Source organism: Pleurodeles waltl, chromosome 10 (genome assembly GCF_031143425.1).
Source record: "Pleurodeles waltl isolate 20211129_DDA chromosome 10, aPleWal1.hap1.20221129, whole genome shotgun sequence".
NCBI classification, from domain to species: Eukaryota; Metazoa; Chordata; class Amphibia; order Caudata; family Salamandridae; genus Pleurodeles; species Pleurodeles waltl.
The window spans coordinates 29934935-29959894 of NC_090449.1; the positions used below are offsets into that span (position 1 = coordinate 29934935).

The 24960-nt window shown below is 47.9% G+C and overlaps 1 protein-coding gene across 1 annotated transcript in view; it reads right to left on the minus strand.

Annotated features, from left to right (window-relative positions):
• Nucleotides 1-24960, minus strand: part of PTPN18 (protein tyrosine phosphatase non-receptor type 18) — a 266237-nt gene that overhangs the window by 124173 nt on the left and 117104 nt on the right. The window contains exons 3-4 of the mRNA XM_069209534.1: nucleotides 15412-15488; nucleotides 13213-13308 (exon numbers count right to left, since the gene is read on the minus strand). Of these exons, the coding sequence (XP_069065635.1) occupies nucleotides 13213-13308; nucleotides 15412-15488 (173 nt within the window). The remainder of the gene's footprint in view (nucleotides 1-13212; nucleotides 13309-15411; nucleotides 15489-24960) is intronic.

The window sequence follows — 24960 nt, forward strand, 5'->3', positions numbered from 1 at the left end:
AGAGAATCTCGGCGTCATTCAAGGGAGGCTCGTTCCAGGTCTCCGGATCGGCACAGGACATGGGAGGTCAGCCCCACGGTGACGCCGCATCCTTCGACGCCGTTGCTCTCTCCGACGTCTCCAACTTCGCCTGGACAGGCGTCGGTGATTGAGGTATTGGAGCCTCAGGTGTTTTCTCCGGCGCAGACGCCGAGGCCGGCGTTGGGGTCGCCTCCGAGTCAGGCACCCCAGTATCCGGCTTTTCCCACCCCTGGAGCCGATAGTTCCGCATTCTTGAATGCGATGTATGCCATCTTCCAACAGATGGCTCCAGGGGGTGCTCCGGCTGGGCCTTTGGCCTTTTCTTTGGGTGATCCTGCGCCTCTTCGGCCGGCACCCTTTATGCCCTTTCTCCCGTTTGGGAACGTGGGCTCGGCGCCAGTGTCGGCGCCGGTGGCCGCTCCGATGGCTTCGGAGGGATTGGCCCCAGGGATTTCCATCCCGTCGACGTCGAGATTTCGGCCTGTGACTCCGGTGGGTCCATCCGTTTCATCTGCTCTTCAGTCGGCGCCGAAGTTACCTGTGGCGCCGGATGCGGCGTCGGTGGCTTCGGAAGATCGGCGCCGATCTCCGACTTCGGCGGAGGTGTTGTCGACTCCGCGGATTGAGCAACGACTGCATTCAAGGAGGCGTGCTCTCCGGGTACTAGAGGAGCAGGAGTACCAACGAGCCCTAGAGGAAGGAGAGCTAGAGGACTCGGGTGATGGGCTGCTTGGACTGGAGTCGGCCAGTGGGCTGGACACTTCCCCTGAGTGGGACCTTTCGTCCCCGGGGGAATATACCGAGGAAGCTGCTTCCTTTCATACAGTGGTACGGAAGGCAGCTAGTTTTTTGGACCTGCCTTTGCCGGTGGTGGAGGCGAAACAAAACCTTTTGACAGAGGTGTTGCATCCGGCCTCAGCCGCGGCGGAGCCTCTATTACCTTTTAATGACGCTCTGCTGGATCCGGTTTTAGAGGTGTGGAAGAAGCCGGCATCTTCCCCAGCAGTTCACAGAGCCGTGGCCAGGAGGTATCGGACGGCTCCAACTGATCCTGGTTTCCTATCTAGGCACCCTACGCCGGAGAGCTTGGTTGTGCAGGCCTCCTGTTCGTCCAAATCAGCGCCTGGTTCTTTCCCGACGGTGCCTGGGGACAGAGACTCAAAAAAGCTAGAGGCGCAGTCGAAGAAGATTTTTTCGTCCTGCAGTCTGGCGTTAAAAGCCACTAATGCGACCTGTATTCTGGGGAGGTATATTCATGCTCTGATGGATGACATCTCCTCTTCGTTTACAGAGCTTCCCCAGGGTCTTTTGGATCTTGTCTCTGATGCCCAGGCTGCTGCGACCCAAATTATCCAGACGGGACTGGATACCACCGACTCGGTAGCCAGAGCAATGGGCACAACTGTGGTGGAAAGGAGACAGGCCTGGCTACGTAACTCGGGCTTTTCGGCAGATGTACAGTCCACATTGTTGGATCTCCCGTTTGATGGGGACAAACTGTTTGGGGCTAAGGCTGATTCGGCCTTGGAACGTTTTAAGGAGAGCAGGGCCACGGCTAAGTCGTTGGGACTCCAAGCTCCTTCTTCCACGGCCTCTTCCAGATTCTTCAGGAGGTTTCGTGGATTTGGGCGTGGCTCTTCCTCCTCTTCCTTTCGGGGAAGATATCAGCAACCTGCCTCTTCCCACCCCTATAGATCTTTTAGGGGGAGGGGTAGGGTCCGCACCAGGGGAGCCTCTCAGCAGCACTCTGCCTCTTCCTCATCCTCTGGCGGGGTGCAGCAGGGGAAGCAGCCTTAGGCTTCCACCATTTCCCACTCACTCCTCTCCTGTAGGGGGAAGATTACAGCATTTTCTCACCAAATGGGAGACTGTTACGTCGGACACTTGGGTTCTCAGTGTTGTGGGAAAAGGCTACACCCTTCCCTTTCGGGAGTTTCCGCCCCTCATCCCGCCCCGCCCTTCGTATTGTTCACAAGAACACCTCCTGTTGCTAGAACAGGAGGTGGAAGTCCTCCTTTTAAAGGGCGCGGTGGAGTTGGTCCCGGAGCAGGAAAGGGGTCAAGGAGTTTACTCAAGGTATTTCCTGATTCCCAAGAAGGATGGTCGTTTGAGACCAATTCTGGACCTGAGGATCTTGAATTGGTTCCTCAAGCAGGAAAAGTTCAAGATGCTGACCCTAGCACAGGTGCTTTTGGCGTTGAACATGGAAGACTGGATGGTGTCTGTCGACTTGCAGGATGCTTACTTTCATATCCCGATACTCAAGTCACACAGGAAGTATCTCCGGTTTGTGGTGGGATCGCAACACTACCAGTTTGCGGTCCTTCCGTTTGGTCTTACTTCAGCACCTCGAGTCTTCACGAAGGTGATGTCGGTGGTTGCGGCAGAGCTCAGAAGGAAGGGGATAGCAGTATTCCCTTACTTGGACGATTGGTTGATCAAAGCCAAGTCCCCGGAGCTTGTGTTGCGTCATCTGCAGTCAACAACCCAGTTGTTATTCGACCTGGGCTTTTCGGTGAACGATCCCAAATCTCACCTGGAGCCCTCTCAGCGCCTCCTGTTCATAGGGGCAGTACTGGATACGACATTGGGTCGGGCCTTTCCTCCGCCTCAGCGGATTCAAGATATTCAGGATTTGGTTCCAATGTTTCGAAACGGAGCGGTAGTTCCAGTCCTCAAGGTCCTTCGTCTGCTCGGTCTTTTTGCCTCCTGCATTCTGTTGGTCACGCATGCTCGCTGGCACATGAGGGCTCTTCAGTGGTGCCTCCGAAGGCAGTGGTCTCAACACAGAGGGGATCTAGAGGGTACTGTCAAGATCTCCAGAGATGCTGCTGTGGATTTGAAGTGGTGGATTGCAAGCAACAATCTTTCACAAGGAAAACCATTCCAGCAGTCGCCACCAGTGGCCACAGTCATAACGGATGCTTCCACTCTAGGGTGGGGAGCTCATCTGGGGGATCTGGAGATCAAAGGTCTTTGGTCTCCAGAGGAACAGATTTTTCACATCAATCTGTTAGAGTTACGGGCTGTACGTCTGGCTCTCAAGGCCTTCCTCCCTTCCCTTCGTGGTCAGTCGGTACAGGTCCTAACGGACAATACTACCGCGATGTGGTACATAAACAAGCAGGGAGGAGTGGGGTCGTACCTTCTCTGCAGAGAAGCTCTTCGACTATGGTCCTGGGCAAAGGACCATCGGATTTGCTTGATAGCAAACCATCTGGCCGGAGTCTTGAACGTGCGTGCGGACAGTCTCAGTCGCCACTTCTCGGCAGACCACGAGTGGCGTCTCCATCCAGATCAAGTCCGTTTAATCTTCCAGAAGTGGGGGTTTCCTCGGGTAGATCTGTTCGCCACTCGAGAGAACGCGCATTGTCCGTTGTTCTGCAGCCTTCAGTATCCGATGCAGGAAGCATTGGGGGACGCGTTTCAAATGACCTGGTGCGGCCAGTTGCTTTACGCGTTTCCTCCCATACCCTTGATTCCTCGAGTATTGAGGAAGATTCGCCAAGACCGGGCTCTAGTAATCGTAATAGCTCCGGATTGGCCAAGGAGGGTGTGGTACTCCGACCTTCTCCAACTCTCAACGTGCCCGCCGCTCCGTCTCCCTTTCAGGGCAGACCTCCTCTCGCAGTCGCAGGGGCAGGTTCTACACCCCAACCTCCAGAGTCTGCACCTACATGCCTGGAGATTGAACGGGGCAACCTGAGTTCCTTCTCTCTCCCGCCTGAGGTAGTGGATGTTATATTAGCGGCCAGGCGACACTCCACTAAATCTATCTACGCTAATAGGTGGTCTAAATTTGTTGCGTGGTGTGGAGAGAGGCAGATTGATCCTTTACAAGCTCATCTATCGGACGTTTTGTCTTTTGCTCTATCTCTGGCGCAGAAAGGTTGTGCAGTGGCTACCATTAAAGGTTATTTATCGGCCTTGTCAGCCTTCATATGTCTTCCAGACCAACCATCTTTATTTAAATCCCCTATTGTTATCAGATTCTTGAAAGGTCTTCTAAATCAATATCCTCCAAAGCCATTCGTTATGCCGCAATGGGATTTGTCCTTAGTCCTGACTTTCCTTATGGGGTCCCCTTTTGAACCTATGCATTCTTGCCCCTTAAGGTATTTGTTTTTAAAAACAGTCTTCCTGATAGCTATAACATCAGCAAGGAGAGTGAGTGAGTTGCAGGCCTTATCAGTAAAACCCCCTTATACAACTTTTTATGGGGATAAGGTGGTGTTGAGGACCAAGGCTGCTTTCCTCCCGAAGGTTGTTTCACCCTTCCATTTGGCTCAGGCAATTACTTTGTCCACGTTCTATCCTCCGCCTCATCCTTCCAAAGAGGAAGAAAGACTGCACCGTCTGGATCCAAAGAGAGCGTTGAGCTTCTTTATCAATAGAACAAAGGATTTCAGGCTGGAGGATCAGCTGTTTATTGGATACGTGGGCAAGAGGAGAGGAAAGGCAGTCCACAAGAGAACACTATCCAGGTGGGTTGTTCTTTGCATTAAAATATGTTACTCTTTGGCAAAGAAGGATCCTCCTGAGGGCATTAGAGCTCATTCCACCAGAGCTAAGTCGGCCACTTCGGCCTTAGCCAGAGGTGTTCCTGTGGTCGACATCTGCAAGGCCGCAACTTGGTCGTCCCTTCACACTTTTGCAAAACATTACTGTTTAGATTCTGAGGTTAGAAGGGACGGCAATTTTGCACGGTCAGTGCTGCAGGATTTCTTGGTTTGACCATTTAGGCACCCACCGCCGGGCGTGGTACTGCTTTGGGACTCTATTCATGAGGTGAGGAATCCACAGGTAGTTGTATCCATCAGAAGAACGAGTTACTTACCTTCGGTAACGACTTTTCTGGTGGATACATTAGCTACCTGTGGATTCCTCACGGTCCCACCCGCCTCCCCGTTGCCTTTATGGTCTTGCCAAGTAATCCTTGAGTGCGCTCCTCTTGATCTTTGAGGGTGCAATAGATGTATATATATAATATATTTATATATATATATGGGTATATGTGTATATATCTTTATGTATATACTTGGTGTGTGTATATATTTTTAAAAGAAAGAGTTTTATATATATATATATATATATATATATATGTACATAAAAAAGATTTACAGTTATTCATACAATGTGGTGTATTTTTACAATATAATGGATGTTGCTTTGTTCTTTCATTGCATTGCCTGGTTGTTCTCATGCACGTAAAAAATGATTGGTACTGACGTCCGCACGTCGTCGAGGACCTCTTATTGCCTGTATGACGTCAGACGGCGTCGCGTGCGAGACAGTGACGTCCTCGTCGACGTGCAGAGACTAGTAAGAAGATTTCCGTAGAATGCTGGCGCCATGGGAGTATTCATGAGGTGAGGAATCCACAGGTAGCTAATGTATCCACCAGAAAAGTCGTTACCGAAGGTAAGTAACTCGTTCTTCTGGCCGATCTGAAGGGTGTAGTGCCTGAAGGGTCCAGGCCTGCCTCTGCAGGTTCGTGCACACAACAAACTTTTATTCAGGCCTCTACCAAATTGGATGAAGATTTCCACAAGCCATGACACGCGGTTGCATTTTCTTAACCCTAGGCCTAACGTACCCAAGTTTTATTGTCTTTTTGAGGCATATTTAGCTACATTCGGCGATATCCAGATAGAGGACAACAGTGCTGTGTACTATGGACTTGAGAAACGACCCTGCACAGACTGCGGTCAAGGCTTTGGCAACCATGTTTATTATATTTTTTACTCAAGTGAGTTGGAAGGATTTCCTTGACAATGGACTCAACTTGTCCACCCAGAGAGAGGTTTTCATCTAAGACCAAACCAGAGTTCTTACACTGGGAGTGCTGGGGTTTCCTCTTCATTAAAGTATTTTGGAAACTAGCTTAATCTATTAAGTCAGAGGTGTGAGAAGAAGAAAATATAGCTTCTGTCTCAAACGAGTTCAGCTGTAACAAGCTCTCCCGAGTAGAAGTCTTCACCTGCTAAGCAGATCTTCTTGGCATCATACTGGTGTGTTGGCACCTCTTGTCCTGATCAAAATCTGATTGTCATAATATATGACCAACATCAGTTTATTCTTTACCATCAGAGCAGCTCATCTACCGTCCAACCGGCTATGATCACATCTCCAGTCCTGTTCTGAGTCCCTCTGAAACTCTGCCCACCTCCTTCTTAGCTATTTCCCCTCTTCCGTCCTCAGTCTATCACTCCACATCTCTGAACTACACACAACTTCAAAATAACCTGGAGCATCCCTGTATATATCTCCCATCCTCCGCGTGCCTCCAGCCCATACGGCGTGACTTGACAAACCATAATGCACTTTAGTTACGTCCATCATACAACTTCACAGCACTCACACACAAGGCCACCCGAGCTACTGTGCATCAACATCAGATCTGTCAAAATCTTCCTTCTTGAACCGCTTTACAACAGGTCCTGTACTCTCCTAAACTATACCCAACAGGCAGAGTTCATGCTCACAGTGACCACCTGAAATTCACGCTTAGAATACTCTGTGACTGCCATACTTCACAGCACACCTAAACCCAATGCCCTGTGGTCTCTACAAGCTCTCAGCATTTGCAAGTGCCAAAATAAGGTCAGCTGGAACCACCTGGCACTTCACCAAATCCCTCAGACTCGTAGCACTCAACGGCACATGCACTGTCATTATTCCAGGCCGAAGTCTTGTGCCAAAGCCATGGCTGAAGTGGACAATCAAAGCCCAGGTAATTTCAAGTCAAGCAGTGCATTAGTCCTCTTCTGTCACCCACCATAATCTTGGGAGATTAGGAAATTAGTCAACAGTTACTATTTCTTGTTGGTTTACATTTGCTGGTGTTAAAATTATTTATTCCTTAAAACATGTTTTAACAAAGTCATCCTAAGAAAACAGATCGCAGTCCTTCGTGGTCAACTCTTGCCATGTCAACCTGTTTTTTTTTTTCCCATAACTTTCAGCCATGCCGCTGTACAACATCGCTAAAAGACGTTGACAAAGCCAATTGCTCTTGCATAGGCAATAAACTGACTTTGCCAATCCTTGCTAAAACTCCTTACTAACACCTGAAGATGTAATGGGGATTTCCTTCTCGAAATGTGTTTTCCAAGGTGAATGAACATGTCACGGACCATGACACGCAACCAGGCTCCCATCAGACACGATCTTGCCCTTCCTGTTGGCCCGTGTTTGGGGCCTTTGCCGAAACAGTAATTAGAACTGGTTGGACCAGGAAAACCTCACGGCAGGAGTGTGAAGTCGGTCCCGCCTGCTTCCTATACAGGATTAATGCTATTCTGTATCCATCCACTTGATTCCGGTGTCTGGCAAACAGCCAGCGCTTGAGAGCCCCAGGGCAGGGAGGCCCGGACAACTGAAAGCCAGGCTCGCTTACGAGGACCTCACTGGCAGGTAAGAGTGCGGAGGGAGCCGAGGTGGAACAGCTCTGGGGAAACTGGGAGGTTGTCTCACAGGTTGGAGTGTGAACGCAAGCAGGGTCAGTTGCAGTTCAATGTCAGGACTGTGCATGATGTGGGGCTGGGGCAGTCAGACAGGTTGACCACCTCCCTCCAGGTCATTTTGTAAACTTTCCAGTCCTGGACTGTGTGGGATAACGATTATAGTCATTTTCATTCCATTGAACTAACTAGACATCCGAAGTCCTTGATGATCTGTAGTCAGGTGGTCCCCCAACAGTCAGAGGGCATGTTGAGAGCTTAGGACCTTTGAAAGACCTCTATGGCAGTGGCCCAGTCAGCCATCTCAGGCTCGGAGGTCTTTAGAGGCTGGGATAGGCACATGGTAGCCTTGCATGAAGTTGTCTCTGGTTGGTAGTATAAGCAACACTATAGGGAAGCCCTGAAGAAGCAGTCTGTATTAGTCCCATAGAAAGGCAAATAGGCCCTCTAATACAGTGATTCTTAACTGTTTGACTTTTGAGGACCCCTACTTAATCATTACTGGAAACCAGGGACCCCCTCTGAGTAATTTTTGGAATCAGGCCTCCCCACCCCCTAATGAATTGTCATTGAAATTGGGAACCCCCTAAGAGTTATTACTACAAGTCGGGGTACCTGGCCTAAGCATTTTCAATATTTGAACCCCTAAACAATACAGAAACAAGCATTCATCAAACAAATACACACATGATGAAAATGTATTTAATTCACAATCAAATATAACAAAAATTAAAACTATAATTTTAGTCGGAGGATTTGAGCCTTTCTAAATTCAACTGAGGCCACTCATCGTCTGTTCTGCATGATGGACCTGGGCTGCTCTCACAAATAAATCTGGAGGATACCAACTTAGGTCTTAGCCTCCAATTTCAAATGTCTTCATATTTACAGAGCATTTTAAACTTTAGAACTGTACAGTTAGCTGCTTTATTTATATACACTTTATTAAACAGTTAATATTTTTTAAGTAATTGCGGACCCCCTGAGTTGGCTTCGTGGACCAAGAAGGGTCCACAGACCACAGGTTGGGAAATCACTGCTCTAATAGTTTGTCTTTAAAATACTGTTAGAAATGAGGTCTGTAGTTGGCAGTGGTTTGTACACTGTCCAAGTAGGAACCCTCACTTTAGTTAGGGTAAGGGAGTCACACAGCTAAGATAACCCCTTCTCACCCACACACACACAACATAAGTACTCCACACCAGTTTAGAAAAATAGCCAATATTTATCGGAGTAAAACAAGAGCAAAAAAACAAAAATCTAACATCCACAAGTAAAGATATCACACTTTAAAAGTTGAAATGAGTCTTAATTCATAGGAATCAGTGACTGTATCTTTTTAGCACAAAGTACCTGGGGTGCCTCAAAACCAAAGACCGTGCGGACCACAGGGGAGGTGAGGCGCAAAAAAGCAAGGAGATGCATCAGTTCCTTACTGCGCAGGGGAGATGATGCGTTGATTGTTTCCTCGAAGGAGAGGTGAAGTGTTGATTCCTTACTGGCAGAGGAGGGGATGTGTTGATTCTTTCCTTGAAGAAAGGAAGATACTTTCATTTCCAGACACGCAGCCTCCGTGCCATACTACGGTGTGGGATCGATGAGAAATTGACCCACCGGGGACGATGCGTAGAAAATCCAGACACGCTGTTTTGATGGAACCACAGTGAAACAGGCACTGCAGTTTTTCCACTTCTGCACATTGGTGCGTGGTTTTCTCCTTCAGGTCACCCCTTTTACACTTCCAAGGGCCCAGGGACTGGAGTTGGCACCACTTGGCAAGTCAGGACTCTCAGCAGAAGATCCCAGGTACTGGCAGATTAAGTCTTTGATGTCCCTGAGACTTCATAACAGGAGGCAAGCTCAGTTGAAAGAACTTTGAGAACCTTGGAAAGCAGGATGTAGAAAGCCAAGTCCAGTCCTTTCACTCCCATGACAGAAGCAGCAAGTGGCAGGCAAGCATAACAAAGCAACAGGCAGTGTGGCAATCCCTCCTACAGCCTCCGGCTCTCTCTTTCAGACAGCATATGCACTCTAGCACTGGTTAGCAGTGGTAAAGTGCCCAGAGTTCTAAAGCCAACCAAAACAGGTAAAAAGAAATAAGAGGAGGAAGAAGGCAAAAAGCATGGGGATACCCCTGAAAAAAAGGGCCGGGTCCAACAAATACCATGGGCCACTTTGCAAGGCTCTTAATATTATTTACAAAACCGGAATGTTGAGAGCTCCATTGAAAACAGTGAAGTGGAGCAGGGCAAATAATGGCTGATATAAGCTTGGAGCTCCAACATTCCAGAGGACCTTTAACAACCGTTATAGCCCTCGTCACCGGGCTATAGCACTATTAGCACCCTACACGGATTACTGAGATTAGTTCAGCCAGTCAGAATGCTGCCCTTAACTACTGCCATTTGTGCATATTCTATGAACGTATGACACCAGGACATGAAGTAGGCAGAGACGTTTGGTGTAGTTATCTGCCTGTAGGGGGTGTGATTAGACGGTCTTAAGTCACTATCCTCATTAATCTACCGCTAATGGGTATCAATTGAATGTAACTGTCCTCTCGTGTGTCCTCACCTATTGCTATTGCCAATAACTGTGGGTCGGGTAATTAACAGCAGTTTATGCCCATAATGTGACAGCTGATAGAATCAGCAGACCTCACCTACTGCCAGGGTCAATAGCTGGGGAGTGGGCAATTAACAGCAGTTTATGCCCATAATGTCACAGTTGATAACCTTATCTGACTTCACCTATTGCCAGGGCCAGGAAGTGTTGGGTTGGCAATTAACAATAGTTTATGCCCATAATGTGACGGTTGATAGCCTCATCAGACAGAAAAATGCGTAATTAGCACACTGCAAGGGGTGGGGTCAAGCGGGGTGAGGGGTCAGACCTACACTACAGAAACTGTGCTTTGCCACTTTTTGGGAGCTTGGGGTGGATGGTTAGACGTGCTGGAGGGAAAAATAACTCAATTAAATAGTGCACCAAAACCTGACTGCCTAACTGGTTGTCTGGCGAGGGCTGGTATTTGATACAATACTGAACAAGCACAATTCTTCTCATTATGAAGGAGTTCTATCTAGGGATAAATTATAGGTATTATTAACATTGATACAATAGCGCAATCAGTCAATATTGGAGGTCAAACCATGCTATAGGCAGACCCAGTATGTACTCATTTAATGCATTGCCTTAGAATTGGCAATACCCAGCAGGATCGTGGATGATAGATCTATTCATTGTACAACGAATCACGATTGCACCACATTTTGCATAGGCATATATAATCTACCAATGAATTCCCTTAATGTGGAATCCTTGGATTCAACTTTAAAATAAAGGGTGTCCTTAGTAGTTGGTTTGTCCTAAGTGCACCCTGATATCACTCCAATCAGCGTAAACACGAAGAACCCACATCACTTCACAGCCCCATTCTTTACACTGGCTGAGTCCAGGTCTTTTTGTACTTCTTGGCTTGGAACCTCTTTTTAACACATTTTGTGGCTCTCTCCAACTGGTAGTTTGGAATAGCATTATTTTTTTTTATTTACACAGGTATCAAGCAAAGCTTAGTCACAGCAAAATAATTCATTATCAAGGTACTGACTAGCTGCATTCATAAAAGTACATTCCTGGGATCCTTTCTGCACGGACAGACACCAGAGGAGGTCCCAGGCCCAGTTTTCACTGCTTTTGCTTTGCATTTTCCCTCATCATGCTTGCTTTTCACCCTTTTTTGTGTGCCTTCTCCTTGCTTTTCCCTTGTTCTCACTACTTTCTTCTTGCTATTCCCACAGTTTTTTGTGTGCCTTCTTATTGCTTTTCCCCTGTTTTTGTGTGCCTTGCAATTTCTTTTCCTCCTTTTTTTGTGCCTTAAAATTGCATTTTTCCCATGTTCTTTTATACGCCTTCGCCTTGCTTTTTCTTTGTTTTCGCTGCTTTCTCCTTTGTTTTCTGTGTGCTTTCTCCTTGCTTCCCCCGTGTTTTGGGACCCTTCCCCTTGCTTTTCCCTCATTTTCACTGCTTTCTCCTTGCTTTTCCCCCTGTTTTCTCTGTGTCTTCTCCTTGCTTTTCCATTGTTTTCACTGCTTTCTCCATGCTTTCACTTCTTTCTCCCTTGTTTTCTGTGTGCTTTCTCCTTGCTCCCCCTCCCCATTTTTTGAGACCCTTTCCCTTGGTTTTCACTCATTTTCACTGCTTTCTCCTTGCTTTTCCCCGTTTTCTGTGTGTCTTCTCCTTGCTTTTCCCTTGTTTTCACTGCTTTCCCCTTGTTTTCACTGCTTTCTCCAAGCTTTTCCCTTGCAGCTCCTGCACGCTGCCCATTATTTCCCACCTGGCTCCGCCCATCGCCTCCCTGCGCCCATCCCTTCTCCTAGGATCTACTTAATGGAGGCTGCAGCACGACCCATGCTGCTGCATTGCTCTTGCTCCTGTCTTCTTGCTTCTTCAGCACCTTGAGACCCTCATGGGTGATTTGCTGCACTTTCTAGATCCTTGATTGATTGAGACACAGGAGCTACATTTCCATAAACAAATTCTCCACTACAGCATGGGCACAGCTAAAATAGGGTGGGTAGGGAGTGGCAGTTTATGGTAGTCTTCAGTAGAAATGTGGGGGGCATGTAGGTGAATTGGGGGATCCCTGGAATGCCCTTCAGTACCGCTGGCACTGTCTCTGCTCTTCCTTACCTCAGCGGGTATGAAGACTGCGGCAGGAACCGGAAGTAGTCAGGGTTGTAAGAGCTCAGTTATTTCTGTGGTTTTCCCATCTCGACCTTCCCTTAGCATTTCAGCAGCAAATATGAGGTTTTTCTGGGATGAAGGTGGGATAAGTGTGTCATCAGCGCCAGGACACCCTACATGGTAACAGGTGCTCTAAAGAAATAGCTCATCCATCCATCCATCCATTCATTCATTCAACCATATCATTTGATGTGAAGGAATAAGTGATGTTGTTTCCGCTACCACTGGAATTTTGGTGAGTTGAAGTTGAGTGTGAGTAAGAGAGGCTGCACACACCTGACGTCAATAAGTTTCAACTTTTAGCCCCAGACTTTCCTGTAGGTCGCAAGATTCTGAACATTGCGATCTCTGAGCTAAGGTGGAGTGTGGAGCGTCTTCCCTCCCTGCTACTTCTGACAGCAGTGCAGGGCGCCAGGACAAATGTAGAGGTTCAGACTTGCCACCCTACTTACACAGTAGTGCAGGCTCTGCTCTACAAGGGAGTGTGGCTCTTATTCCACCATTGTCTTAATCTGTGCCTTTTATATGGTGTCCTATATAGATGTGCTCCCCGCTCATTCCACCCACCTTCCTGCGGTACTCCTAGATACTCCTCTAGAAGTCCACCACTCCAGGGCTTGATGGGTCTTGGGTGTTGATGTAGCACCACTTGTTGTCCAGACCCACGTCCTAGGAAGACATACCCTTCACTTGCAGCACTCACCTTCACATTGTGCTCCCAGAATATCTTCTAGAAGTCCGCCACCATGAGACTGAGCCAACCTTAGGTGGTGATGTAGCATCACTTGTTGGCTAGACTCATGTCTTAGGGAGACGCATCCCTGGTCGCTCGCTGCACTTACCTTCATGTGGTACTCCCAGATCATCTTACAGAAGTCCACCACTGTGTGGCTGAGTCAGCCATAGGGCGTGATTTAGAAACTGCTTGTTGTCTAGACCCATGTCCTAGGGAGATACAGCCCTGTTCACTCACTGCACTCACCTTCACGTGGTACTCCCAGATCATCCTCCAGAAGTCCACCACCGTGTGGCTGAGCGGGCCCTGGGTAGCGATGTAGCACTGCTTGTTGTCCAGTCCCTAATGTGGGACAAATCATAGGAAGTTAGCAGTTAGACAGCACTGTTCTACTAACCAAACACAAACATAGCAGACTTAAAGCGAGTGACACATTATACAGAGTTCGGCTGCCTTTTGGCTAGGTTCACTCTATACAAATACCACATATGTACACGCAGACAAACACTGAATTAACCAACCTTAGTTACCTGAAGATGTAGGATCACCATCGGTAAACCTGTACTGACACAGGGCCTATGTACAGGGCACAGTCCTATGCTGACCCTCAGATCTTGCTCTGGTACTTACAGAGATGTCAAAGATGACAACCACACTCTTCAAGCTCCTCTGCTTACAACCACAAATTGGATGCATCTCAGTTATCTACAAATTAATGGTTCCAACACAGAGTTTATACTATTTTATGGGAAACACCTGGACAAGAAGGGGGTCTTGGACCTAGCGTTACCGTTAAATGTTATTCCCTCATTTCAAAATGTGTTTAAAAAAATGTTTTTTTCTTTACACCCTGTTAAGTCACTGTCTGATCCAGTAGGGTACATCCTAAGTAATTGTTAATTCTGCATGTCACTGTTGTCTCAAAATATAGAGGTTGTGTAGCAGGAGCCTTTACTAAATCCAGCTTTGTTTATTGTAACCTGCGTTACAAATCTTCCAGGGAATACAGCTGCCATTACGCGAAAAGTCCAAAACGCCGCAGACTGCGGCTACTGTGGGACTTAACCTGCAGGAGTCTGTGACACTGTGAAAGCACTTTCTGTATCGGCTTCTTGTAAAACACAAGATTAGGTTCACATTTGCTTGTTGGATGCACAAGTGTTAATTCTACCAAGGGTTTACCTCGGTAGCACAATGAATTTACACTATTCACCACTTGTACATTCAGGAGGCAAGATCAAGTCCTTCATGTGTCACTGACGAGCCGAGATCAACCCTTGTGGCTGTCATTAAGGAGCTGAGATCAACCCTTGAGGCAGTCCTTGGCGAGCCAAGATCAACCCTTGTGGTAGTCATTGAGGAGCCAAGATCAAGCCTTTGAGCTGGTGCCTTGATGGTAAATGAAATTCAGGGGCTGCAGTGCCTTTGCTATGGGTGCCCCAATCCTTTGGAACGCCCGCTGCCCTACCAACCTAGGCAATCTCTCCCTTTTCCAGATGTAAAGTAGCACGAAAGACCTACTTCTTCTAGATGCTTTTGAATGACTTGCACTAATAGACCTTGCGAAATGTGATGGGCGACTTATAAATGTGCCAATTCATTCTTTCATTCACTCACGCATTCATTCATTCATTCATTCGCCTTTCGAAAACGGAGTCGAAATCTCATTCTAAAATGAAAATGTTGAAGGTCACTTCAAAAAGAACAATAATAACTAGGGATCTTTTTGGCTGTAGGGCATGGTAGCTTCTAGGGCTCCTCTGACTGATACAAAGGACTGAAGGAGGGCGTGAGGAGAATGGACAAATTATGGGACAGCCCCTACATTTGGCAGAATCTCCCCCCACCTCTCCCTCCCTGTTCTTAAATCTTACTTGGCAGGTTCTCCCCCTTTGGCAGTACAGAGTTGAAAATGCTCAGACTTTTGGATGACCAGTAGGCCTACCCTTCTATTTTTTGGGGATTAGTTACTTCAGCCACCTAGGTTAGGCGGACTGATCAGCTTTCTCAATCCAGTGGCACCAACCAACTACCTCTGTCACATTTGGAGGACAGCTTCAAAGCCTTACACTTCTGGAGAACCTACTGGCCGACTGTCCCTGTCTGGCTAGCAATCCACATTTAAAAAACATATGAGAACACCCCCCGTAATGCTGGAAAATGGCAAACCAATGTTCTCCTCTTAGTAGGATTGATCGAGCAGCCTGGCTGCTTATGGAGGACCTACCAGCCAACATCTCCGCTTCCATAGGAAACAAACCAGTTTTGGATGCTTAAGCCCTGTGCTGCCTGCACTTCCAGCTTTTAAAGACCGACTGCTCAGCTTCCCCATTAGAAAACATCAGCTCACAACTCGTACTGGGAGATGTGCATGCTGCGGGGGACCAGGTCTGGCCATAGCAGGCCACAGAGTATGGTGCTTAAAGAGGCGGAGAGGCGCATTACCTTAATGAAGCTGGCGTTGATGTAGTCATTCTGCCCCTCCTCCACGGCAAGACTGAGAGGAACCCTTGTCTGATCATCTGCAAAGAGAGAGGAAGGGCTAGTGTGAAATGGGGAACAAAGAGGGCATCATGTAGAGGGTTAGAATAGGAAGCATCTGGAACCAGGAGGTGAAGGCCTAATTCACTCATTCATTCATTCAGACGTTTTGTAAACTTCAGCATCACATTAAATGTCGGAGAGCTCATCTCAGCAAGCTCTGGTGGGTCACAGACTTACCAGATATTGGGATTATATGGTAAGTCTGTCCACCCGGGTCTCCAGATCACCTTAAAAGTTAATTGTCCACGTCCCCGCACTGGGTCTACGCATTCGCCTGTGCCACACGTCCAGACAGGCAGAGGACAAGTGAGGACCTCCCAAAAAGCATTAAACGTAGGTAGGACCATAGTCCCCTGATACCACAATGCTCTAGTGTCGACGTGCCCGCTACTGGGAAGTCTTGATCAACTTGGATAATTGAGGATAAATGTACAAAAACCTTCACACGCAAACCTAGAGATGCGCTTAAGAATTGACCCCACTTCAGGGTCAGTCAGTGTTTTAATGAGACCCCAAGATCTTGCAGACATACGAAGGGCCAATGTAGAAGGTTGGTGCCCCAGCAGCTCTCCGAATCTCATCATTGTGGACAGTGGAGACAGCCCTAAATCTTAGACTGACCACTCGGCAATCATGCATTAAATTTGTTCTGGACACATTCTAGGGACCAGTTAGTGTATACTTCGCAAATACGCTGGAAACGTGCATCTTAAAAATCCTATATCTATGTTGAGTCAAGGGTTTGAGACCTGTGGCTCCCAGAACCAGGGTTCAAGGCACCGTGGAGCCTTCAGGGGATCCCCGTCCATGCCTTCTACGGCCTCTTCTTGTCCTGAAAGGGTAGAAGGTCAAAAATGGCCCAAGGCTGACTTGTTAGCAGTCAGACTGAAGCTTAGAGCTTCCCCCAGGAAGTTGCAACCCCTTGGAGGCCCCCGAGGGTCCCATATCTTGGAAGCCAGAGGAAGTCTTTTGTTGTTCCAAATGAGAACAGATCAAACAGACAAACCTCAAAAAAATATGAATTTAAGGTTAACAGAGGCCCTTACCAGTTCCTGGCCCACTCTATTGTATTGGATTGTACTGCATTTTAGTGTAAAATTTGTATAGCACTTACTACCCACATGTAGGTTGCTGAAGCACTTGCCCGCACAGATTATACGCTACACCATGTAGGGTTAGTGGTTGGAAGGGTGTGGCATTTGTAAGATTTGTATAGCACTTACTACCTACATGTATGTTGCTGAAGCACTTACCTGCACAGATTATATGTGCACTTACTACCCACATGTAGGTTGCTGAATCACTTACTGTAGGAAGTTGGCTCTGTATGTGCTATTTCAAAGTAAGGAATAGCATGCACAGAGTCCAAGGGTTCCCCTTAGAGGTAAAATAGTGGTAAAAATAGATAATACTAATGCTCTATTTTGTGGTAGTGTGGTCGAGCAGTAGGCTTATCCAAGGAGTAGTGTTAAGCATTTGTTGTACATACACAGGCAATAAATGAGGTACACACACTCAGAGACAAATCCAGCCAATAGGTTTTGTTATAGAAAAATATCTTTTCTTAGTTTATTTTAAGAACCACAGGTTCAAATTTAACATGTAATATCTTGTTTGAAAGGTGTTGCAGGTAAGTACATTAGGAACTTTGCATGTATACTTTTCAAGTTATTCACAAATAGCTATTTCAAAAGTGGACACAGTGCAATTTTCACAGTTCCTGGGGGAGGTAAGTTTTTGTTAGTTTTACCAGGTAAGTAAGACACTTACAGGGTTCAGTTCTTGGTCCAAGGTAGCCCACAGTTGGGGGTTCAGAGCAACCCCAAAGTTACCACACCAGCAGCTCAGGGCCGGTCAGGTGCAGAGTTCAAAGTGGTGCCCAAAACGCATAGGCTTTAATGGAGAGAAGGGGGTGCCCCGGTTCCAGTCTGCCAGCAGGTAAGTACCCGCGTCTTCGGAGGGCAGACCAGGGGGGTTTTGTAGGGCACCGGGGGGGACACAAGCCCACACAGAAATTTCACCCTCAGCGGCGCGGGGGCGGCCGGGTGCAGTGTTAGAACAAGCGTCGGGTTCGCAATGGAAGTCAATGAGAGATCAAGGGATCTCTTCAGCGCTGCAGGCAGGCAAGGGGGGGCTTCCTCGGGGAAACCTCCACTTGGGCAAGGGAGAGGGACTCCTGGGGGTCACTTCTGCAGTGAAAGTCCGGTCCTTCAGGTCCTGGGGGCTGCGGGTGCAGGGTCTTTTCCAGGCGTCGGGACTTAGGTTTCAGAGAGTCGCGGTCAGGGGAAGCCTCGGGATTCCCTCTGCAGGCGGCGCTGTGGGGGCTCAGGGGGGACAGGTTTTGGTACTCACAGTCGTAGAGTAGTCCGGGGGTCCTCCCTGAGGTGTTGGTTCTCCACCAGCCGAGTCGGGGTCGCCGGGTGCAGTGTTGCAAGTCTCACGCTTCTTGCGGGGAGATTGCAGGGTTCTTTAAAGCTGCTTCTTGAAACAAAGTTGCAGTCTTTTTGGAGCAGGTCCGCTGTCCTCGGGAGTTTCTTGTCGTCGTCGAAGCAGGGCAGTCCTCAGAGGATTCAGAGGTCGCTGGTCCCTTTGGAAGGCGTCGCTGGAGCAGAGTTCTTTGGAAGGCAGGAGACAGGCCGGTGAGTTTCTGGAGCCAAGGCAGTTGTTGTCTTCTGGTCTTCCTCCGCAGGGGTTTTCAGCTAGGCAGTCCTTCTTCTTGTTGTTGCAGGAATCTAATTTTCTAGGGTTCAGGGTAGCCCTTAAATACTAAATTTAAGGGCGTGTTTAGGTCTGGGGGGTTAGTAGCCAATGGCTACTAGCCCTGAGGGTGGGTACACCCTCTTTGTGCCTCCTCCCAAGGGGAGGGGGTCACAATCCTAACCCTATTGGGGGAATCCTCCATCTGCAAGATGGAGGATTTCTAAAAGTTAGAGTCACCTCAGCTCAGGACACCTTAGGGGCTGTCCTGACTGGCCAGTGACTCCTCCTTGTTATTCTCATTATTTTCTCCGGCCTTGCCGCCAAAAGTGGGGGCCGGGGCCAGAGGGGGCGGGCAACTCCACTAGCTGGAGTGTCCTGCGGTGCTGTGACAAAGGGGTGAGCCTTTGAGGCTCACCGCCAGCTGTTACAGCTCCTGCCTGGGGGAGGTGTTAGCATCTCCACCCAGTGCAGGCTTTGTTACTGGCCTCAGAGTGACAAAGGCACTCTCCCCATGAGGCCAGCAACATGTCTCTAGTGTGGCAGGCTGCTGGAACCAGTCAGCCTACACAGACAGTCGGTTAAGTTTCAGGGGGCACCTCTAAGGTGCCCTCTGGGGTGTATTTTGCAATAAAATGTACACTGGCATCAGTGTGCATTTATTGTGCTGAGAAGTTTGATACCAAACTTCCCAGTTTTCAGTGTAGCCATTATGGTGCTGTGGAGTTCGTGTTTGACAAACTCCCAGACCATATACTCTTATGGCTACCCTGCACTTACAATGTCTAAGGTTTTGTTTAGACACTGTAGGGGTACCAGGCTCATGCACTGGTACCCTCACCTATGGTATAGTGCACCCTGCCTTAGGGCTGTAAGGCCTGCTAGAGGGGTGTCTTACCTATACTGCATAGGCAGTGAGAGGCTGGCATGGCACCCTGAGGGGAGTGCCATGTCGACTTACTCATTTTGTTCTCACTAGCACACACAAGCTGGTAAGCAGTGTGTCGGTGCTGAGTGAGGGGTCTCTAGGGTGGCATAATACATGCTGCAGCCCTTAGAGACCTTCCCTGGCATCAGGGCCCTTGGTACTAGAAGTACCAGTTACAAGGGACTTATCTGGATGCCAGGGTCTGCCAATTGTGGATACAAACGTACAGGTTAGGGAAAGAACACTGGTGCTGGGGCCTGGTTAGCAGGCCTCAGCACACTTTCAATTGTAAACATAGCATCAGCAAAGGCAAAAAGTCAGGGGGCAACCATGCCAAGGAGGCATTTCCTTACACAACCCCCCCCCAAACGAAAGAGGATGAGACTAACCTTTCCCAAGAGAGTCTTCATTTTCTAAGTGGAAGAACCTGGAAAGGCCATCTGCATTGGCATGGGCAGTCCCAGGTCTGTGTTCCACTATAAAGTCCATTCCCTGTAGGGAGATGGACCACCTCAACAGTTTAGGATTTTCACCTTTCATTTGCATCAGCCATTTGAGAGGTCTGTGGTCAGTTTGAACTAGGAAGTGAGTCCCAAAGAGGTATGGTCTCAGCTTCTTCAGGGACCAAACCACAGCAAAGGCCTCCCTCTCAATGGCACTCCAACGCTGCTCCCTGGGGAGTAACCTCCTGCTAATGAAAGCAACAGGCTGGTCAAGGCCATCATCATTTGTTTGGGACAAAACTGCCCCTATCCCATGTTCAGAGGCATCTGTCTGCACAATGAACTGCTTAGAATAATCTGGAGCTTTTAGAACTGGTGCTGAGCACATTGCTTGTTTCAGGGTGTCAAAGGCCTGTTGGCATTCTACAGTCCAGTTCACTTTCTTGGGCATTTTCTTGGAGGTGAGTTCAGTGAGGGCTGTCACAATGGATCCATATCCCTTCACAAACCTCCTGTAGTACCCAGTCAAGCCAAGGAATGCCCTGACTTGAGTCTGGGTTTTTGGAGCTACCCAGTCCAGAATAGTCTGGATCTTGGGTTGGAGTGGCTGAACTTGGCCTCCACCTACAAGGTGGCCCAAGTAAACCACAGTTCCCTGCCCTATCTGGCATTTGGATGCCTTGATAGAGAGGCCTGCAGATTGCAGAGCCTTCAAGACCTTCTTCAGGTGGACCAGGTGATCCTGCCAGGTGGAGCTAAAGACAGCAATATCATCAAGATAAGCTGTGCTAAAGGCCTCCAAACCAGCAAGGACTTGATTCACCAACCTTTGGAAGGTGGCAGGGGCATTCTTTAAACCAAAGGGCATAACAGTAAACTGATAATGCCCATCAGGTGTGGAGAATGCTGTTTTCTCTTTTGCTCCAGGTGCCATTTTTATTTGCCAGTACCCTGCTGTCAAGTCAAAGGTACTTAAGAATTTGGCAGCACCTAATTTGTCTATGAGCTCATCAGCTCTAGGAATTGGATGGGCGTCTGTCTTGGTGACAGAGTTGAGCCCTCTGTAGTCCACACAAAACCTCATCTCTTTCTTTCCCTCTTTGGTGTGAGGTTTGGGGACTAAGACCACTGGGCTAGCCCAGGGGCTGTCAGAGCGTTCAATTACTCCCAATTCCAGCATCTTGTGGACTTCCACCTTGATGCTTTCCTTAACATGGTCAGACTGTCTAAAAATTTTGTTTTTGACAGGCATGCTGTCTCCTGTGTCCACATCATGGGTACACAGGTGTGTCTGACCAGGGGTTAGGGAGAAGAGTTCAGGAAACTGTTGTAGGACTCTCCTACAATCAGCTTGCTGTTGGCCAGAGAGGGTGTCTGAGTAGATCACTCCATCTACTGAGCCATCTTTTGGGTCTGATGACAGAAGATCAGGGAGAGGTTCACTCTCTGCCTCCTGATCCTCATCTGTTACCATCAACAGATTTACATCAGCCCTGTCATGGAAGAGCTTAAGGCGGTTCACATGGATCACCCTCTTGGGGCTCCTGCTTGTGCCCAGGTCCACCAGGTAGGTGACCTGACTCTTCCTTTCTAGCACTGGGTAAGGGCCACTCCATTTGTCCTGGAGTGCCCTGGGAGCCACAGGCTCCAGAACCCAGACTTTCTGCCCTGGTTGGAACTCAACCATTGCAGCCTTTTGGTCATACCAAAACTTCTGGAGCTGTTGGCTGGCCTCAAGGTTTTTGGTTGCCTTTTCCATGTACTCTGCCATTCTAGAGCAAAGGCCAAGTACATAGTCCACTATGTCTTGTTTAGGCTCATGAAGAGGTCTCTCCCAGCCTTCTTTAACAAGAGCAAGTGGTCCCCTTACAGGGTGACCAAACAGAAGTTCAAAGGGTGAGAATCCTACTCCCTTCTGTGGCACCTCTCTGTAAGCAAAAAGCAGACATGGCAAGAGGACATCCCATCTCCTTTTGAGTTTTTCTGGGAGCCCCATGATCATGCCTTTTAATGTCTTGTTGAATCTCTCAACTAAGCCATTAGTTTGTGGATGGTATGGTGTAGTGAATTTGTAAGTCAATCCACACTCATTCCACATGTGTTTTAGGTATGCTGACATGAAGTTGGTACCTCTGTCAGACACCACCTCCTTAGGGAAACCCACTCTGGTAAAGATACCAATGAGGGCCTTGGCTACTGCAGGGGCAGTAGTCGACCTAAGGGGAATAGCTTCAGGATACCTAGTAGCATGATCCACTACTACTAGGATGTACATATTTCCTGAGGCTGTGGGAGGTTCCAGTGGACCAACTATGTCCACACCCACTCTTTCAAAGGGGACCCCCACCACTGGAAGTGGAATGAGGGGGGCCTTTGGGTGCCCACCTGTCTTACCACTGGATTGACAGGTGGGGCAGGAGAGGCAAAACTCCTTAACCTTCTGGGACATATTGGGCCAGTAGAAGTGGTTGACTAACCTCTCCCACGTCTTGGTTTGTCCCAAATGCCCAGCAAGGGGAATATCATGGGCTAAGGTCAGAATAAACTCTCTGAACGACTGAGGCACTACCACTCTCCTAGTGGCACCAGGTTTGGGGTCTCTGGCCTCAGTGTACAGGAGTCCATCTTCCCAATAGACCCTATGTGTTCCATTTTTCTTGCCCTTGGACTCTTCAGCAGCTTGCTGCCTAAGGCCTTCAAGAGAGGGACAGGTTTCTTGTCCCTTACACAGCTCTTCCCTTGAGGGTCCCCCTGGGCCTAAGAGCTCAACCTGATAAGGTTCAAGTTCCAAAGGCTCAGTTCCCTCAGAGGGCAGAACTTGTTCCTGAGAAGAGAGGTTCTCTTTTTCTGACTGTGTTGCAGTTGGTTTCCCAACTGACTTTCCTTTTCTCTTGGTAGGCTGGGCCATTTTTCCAGACTCCAGCTCTACTTTTTCACCCTGTGCCTTGCATTGTGCTCTTGTTTTTACACACACCAGTTCAGGGATACCCAGCATGGCTGCATGGGTTTTTAGTTCTACCTCAGCCCATGCTGAGGACTCCAGGTCATTTCCAAGCAGACAGTCTACTGGGATGTTTGAGGGGACCACCACCTGTTTCAGGCCATTGACCCCTCCCCATTCTAAAGTTACCATTGCCATGGGGTGTGCTTTAGTCTGATTGTCAGCGTTGGTGACTGTATAGGTTTTTCCAGTCAGGTATTGGCCAGGGGAAACCAGTTTCTCTGTCACCATGGTGACACTGGCACCTGTATCCCTCAGGCCCTCTACACTTGTCCCATTAATAAAGAGCTGCTGCCTGTATTTTTGCATGTTAGGAGGCCAGGCAGCTAGTGTGGCTAAATCCACCCCACCCTCAGAGACTAGAGTAGCTTCAGTGTGGACCCTGATTTGCTCTGGGCACACTGTTGATCCCACTTGGAGACTAGCCATTCCAGTGTTACCTGGATTGGAGTTTGGAGTGGAACCTTTCTTGGGACAGGCCTTGTCTCCAGTTTGGTGTCCAGGCTGATTACAGCTACGACACCAGGCCTTTTTGGGATCAAAGTTTTTACCCTTGTACCCAGGATTGTTTTGTGAAGAGGCTCTGGGCCCACCCTCCTGTGCAGGTTTTTGGGGGCCTGTAGAAGACTCTTTACTATTTTTATTTTTGGCTGTCTCACCACTTTTCCCCTGGGGAGGTTTTGTGACCCCTTTCTTTTGGTCACCCCCTGTGGAAGTTTTGGACACCCTAGTCTTGACCCAATGGTCCGCCTTCTTTCCCAATTCTTGGGGAGAAATTGGTCCTAGGTCTACCAGATGCTGATGCAGTTTGTCATTGAAACAATTACTTAACAGGTGTTCTTTTACAAATAAATTGTACAGCCCATCATAATTACTTACACCACTGCCTTGAATCCAACCATCTAGTGTTTTTACTGAGTAGTCTACAAAGTCAACCCAGGTCTGGCTCGAGGATTTTTGAGCCCCCCTGAATCTAATCCTATACTCCTCAGTGGAGAATCCAAAGCCCTCAATCAGGGTACCCTTCATGAGGTCATAAGATTCTGCATCTTTTCCAGAGAGTGTGAGGAGTCTATCCCTACACTTTCCTGTGAACATTTCCCAAAGGAGAGCACCCCAGTGAGATCTGTTCACTTTTCTGGTTACACAAGCCCTCTCAAAAGCTGTGAACCATTTGGTGATGTCATCACCATCTTCATATTTAGTTACAATCCCTTTAGGGATTTTCAACATGTCAGGAGAATCTCTGACCCTATTTATGTTGCTGCCACCATTGATGGGTCCTAGGCCCATCTCTTGTCTTTCCCTCTCTATGGCTAGGATCTGTCTTTCCAAAGCCAATCTTTTGGCCATCCTGGCTAACTGGATGTCCTCTTCACTGGAGTTATCCTCAGTGATTTCAGAGTTGTTGGTCCCTCCTGTGAGGGAACCAGCATCTCTGACTATTATTTGTGGAGTCAGGGCTTGAGAAGCCCTGCTCTCCCTAAGTAGGACTGGAGGGGGGGAATTTCCCTCCAAGTCACTATCTTCATCCTCTGAGTTGCCATCCTCAGAGGGGTTGGCCTTTTCAAACTCTGCCAAAAGCTCCTGGAGCTGTACTTTGGTAGGTTTGGGGCCCATTGCTATTTTCTTTAGTTTACAGAGTGACCTTAGCTCTCTCATCTGTAGATGGAGGTAAGGTGTGGTGTCGAGTTCCACCACAGTCACATCTGTGCTAGACATTTTGCTTCTAAAAGTTGGAATACTTTTTAAGAATCTAAAACTGGTTCTAGAATCTAATTCAAACTTTTACAAACTTTTAAACTCTAAAAGAAATGCTAAACAGGATCTAACACAAGGCCCTAGCAGGTCTTTTAAGAATTTAGAAAACTTTTCAAATTGCAAAAATCAATTTCTAATGACAATTTTGGAATTTGTCGTGTGATCAGGTATTGGCTGAGTAGTCCAGCAAATGCAAAGTCTTGTACCCCACCGCTGATCCACCAATGTAGGAAGTTGGCTCTGTATGTGCTATTTCAAAGTAAGGAATAGCATGCACAGAGTCCAAGGGTTCCCCTTAGAGGTAAAATAGTGGTAAAAATAGATAATACTAATGCTCTATTTTGTGGTAGTGTGGTCGAGCAGTAGGCTTATCCAAGGAGTAGTGTTAAGCATTTGTTGTACATACACATAGACAATAAATGAGGTACACACACTCAGAGACAAATCCAGCCAATAGGTTTTGTTATAGAAAAATATCTTTTCTTAGTTTATTTTAAGAACCACAGGTTCAAATTTAACATGTAATATCTTGTTGTAAAGGTATTGCAGGTAAGTACATTAGGAACTTTGAATCATTTCAATTGCATGTATACTTTTCAAGTTATTCACAAATAGCTATT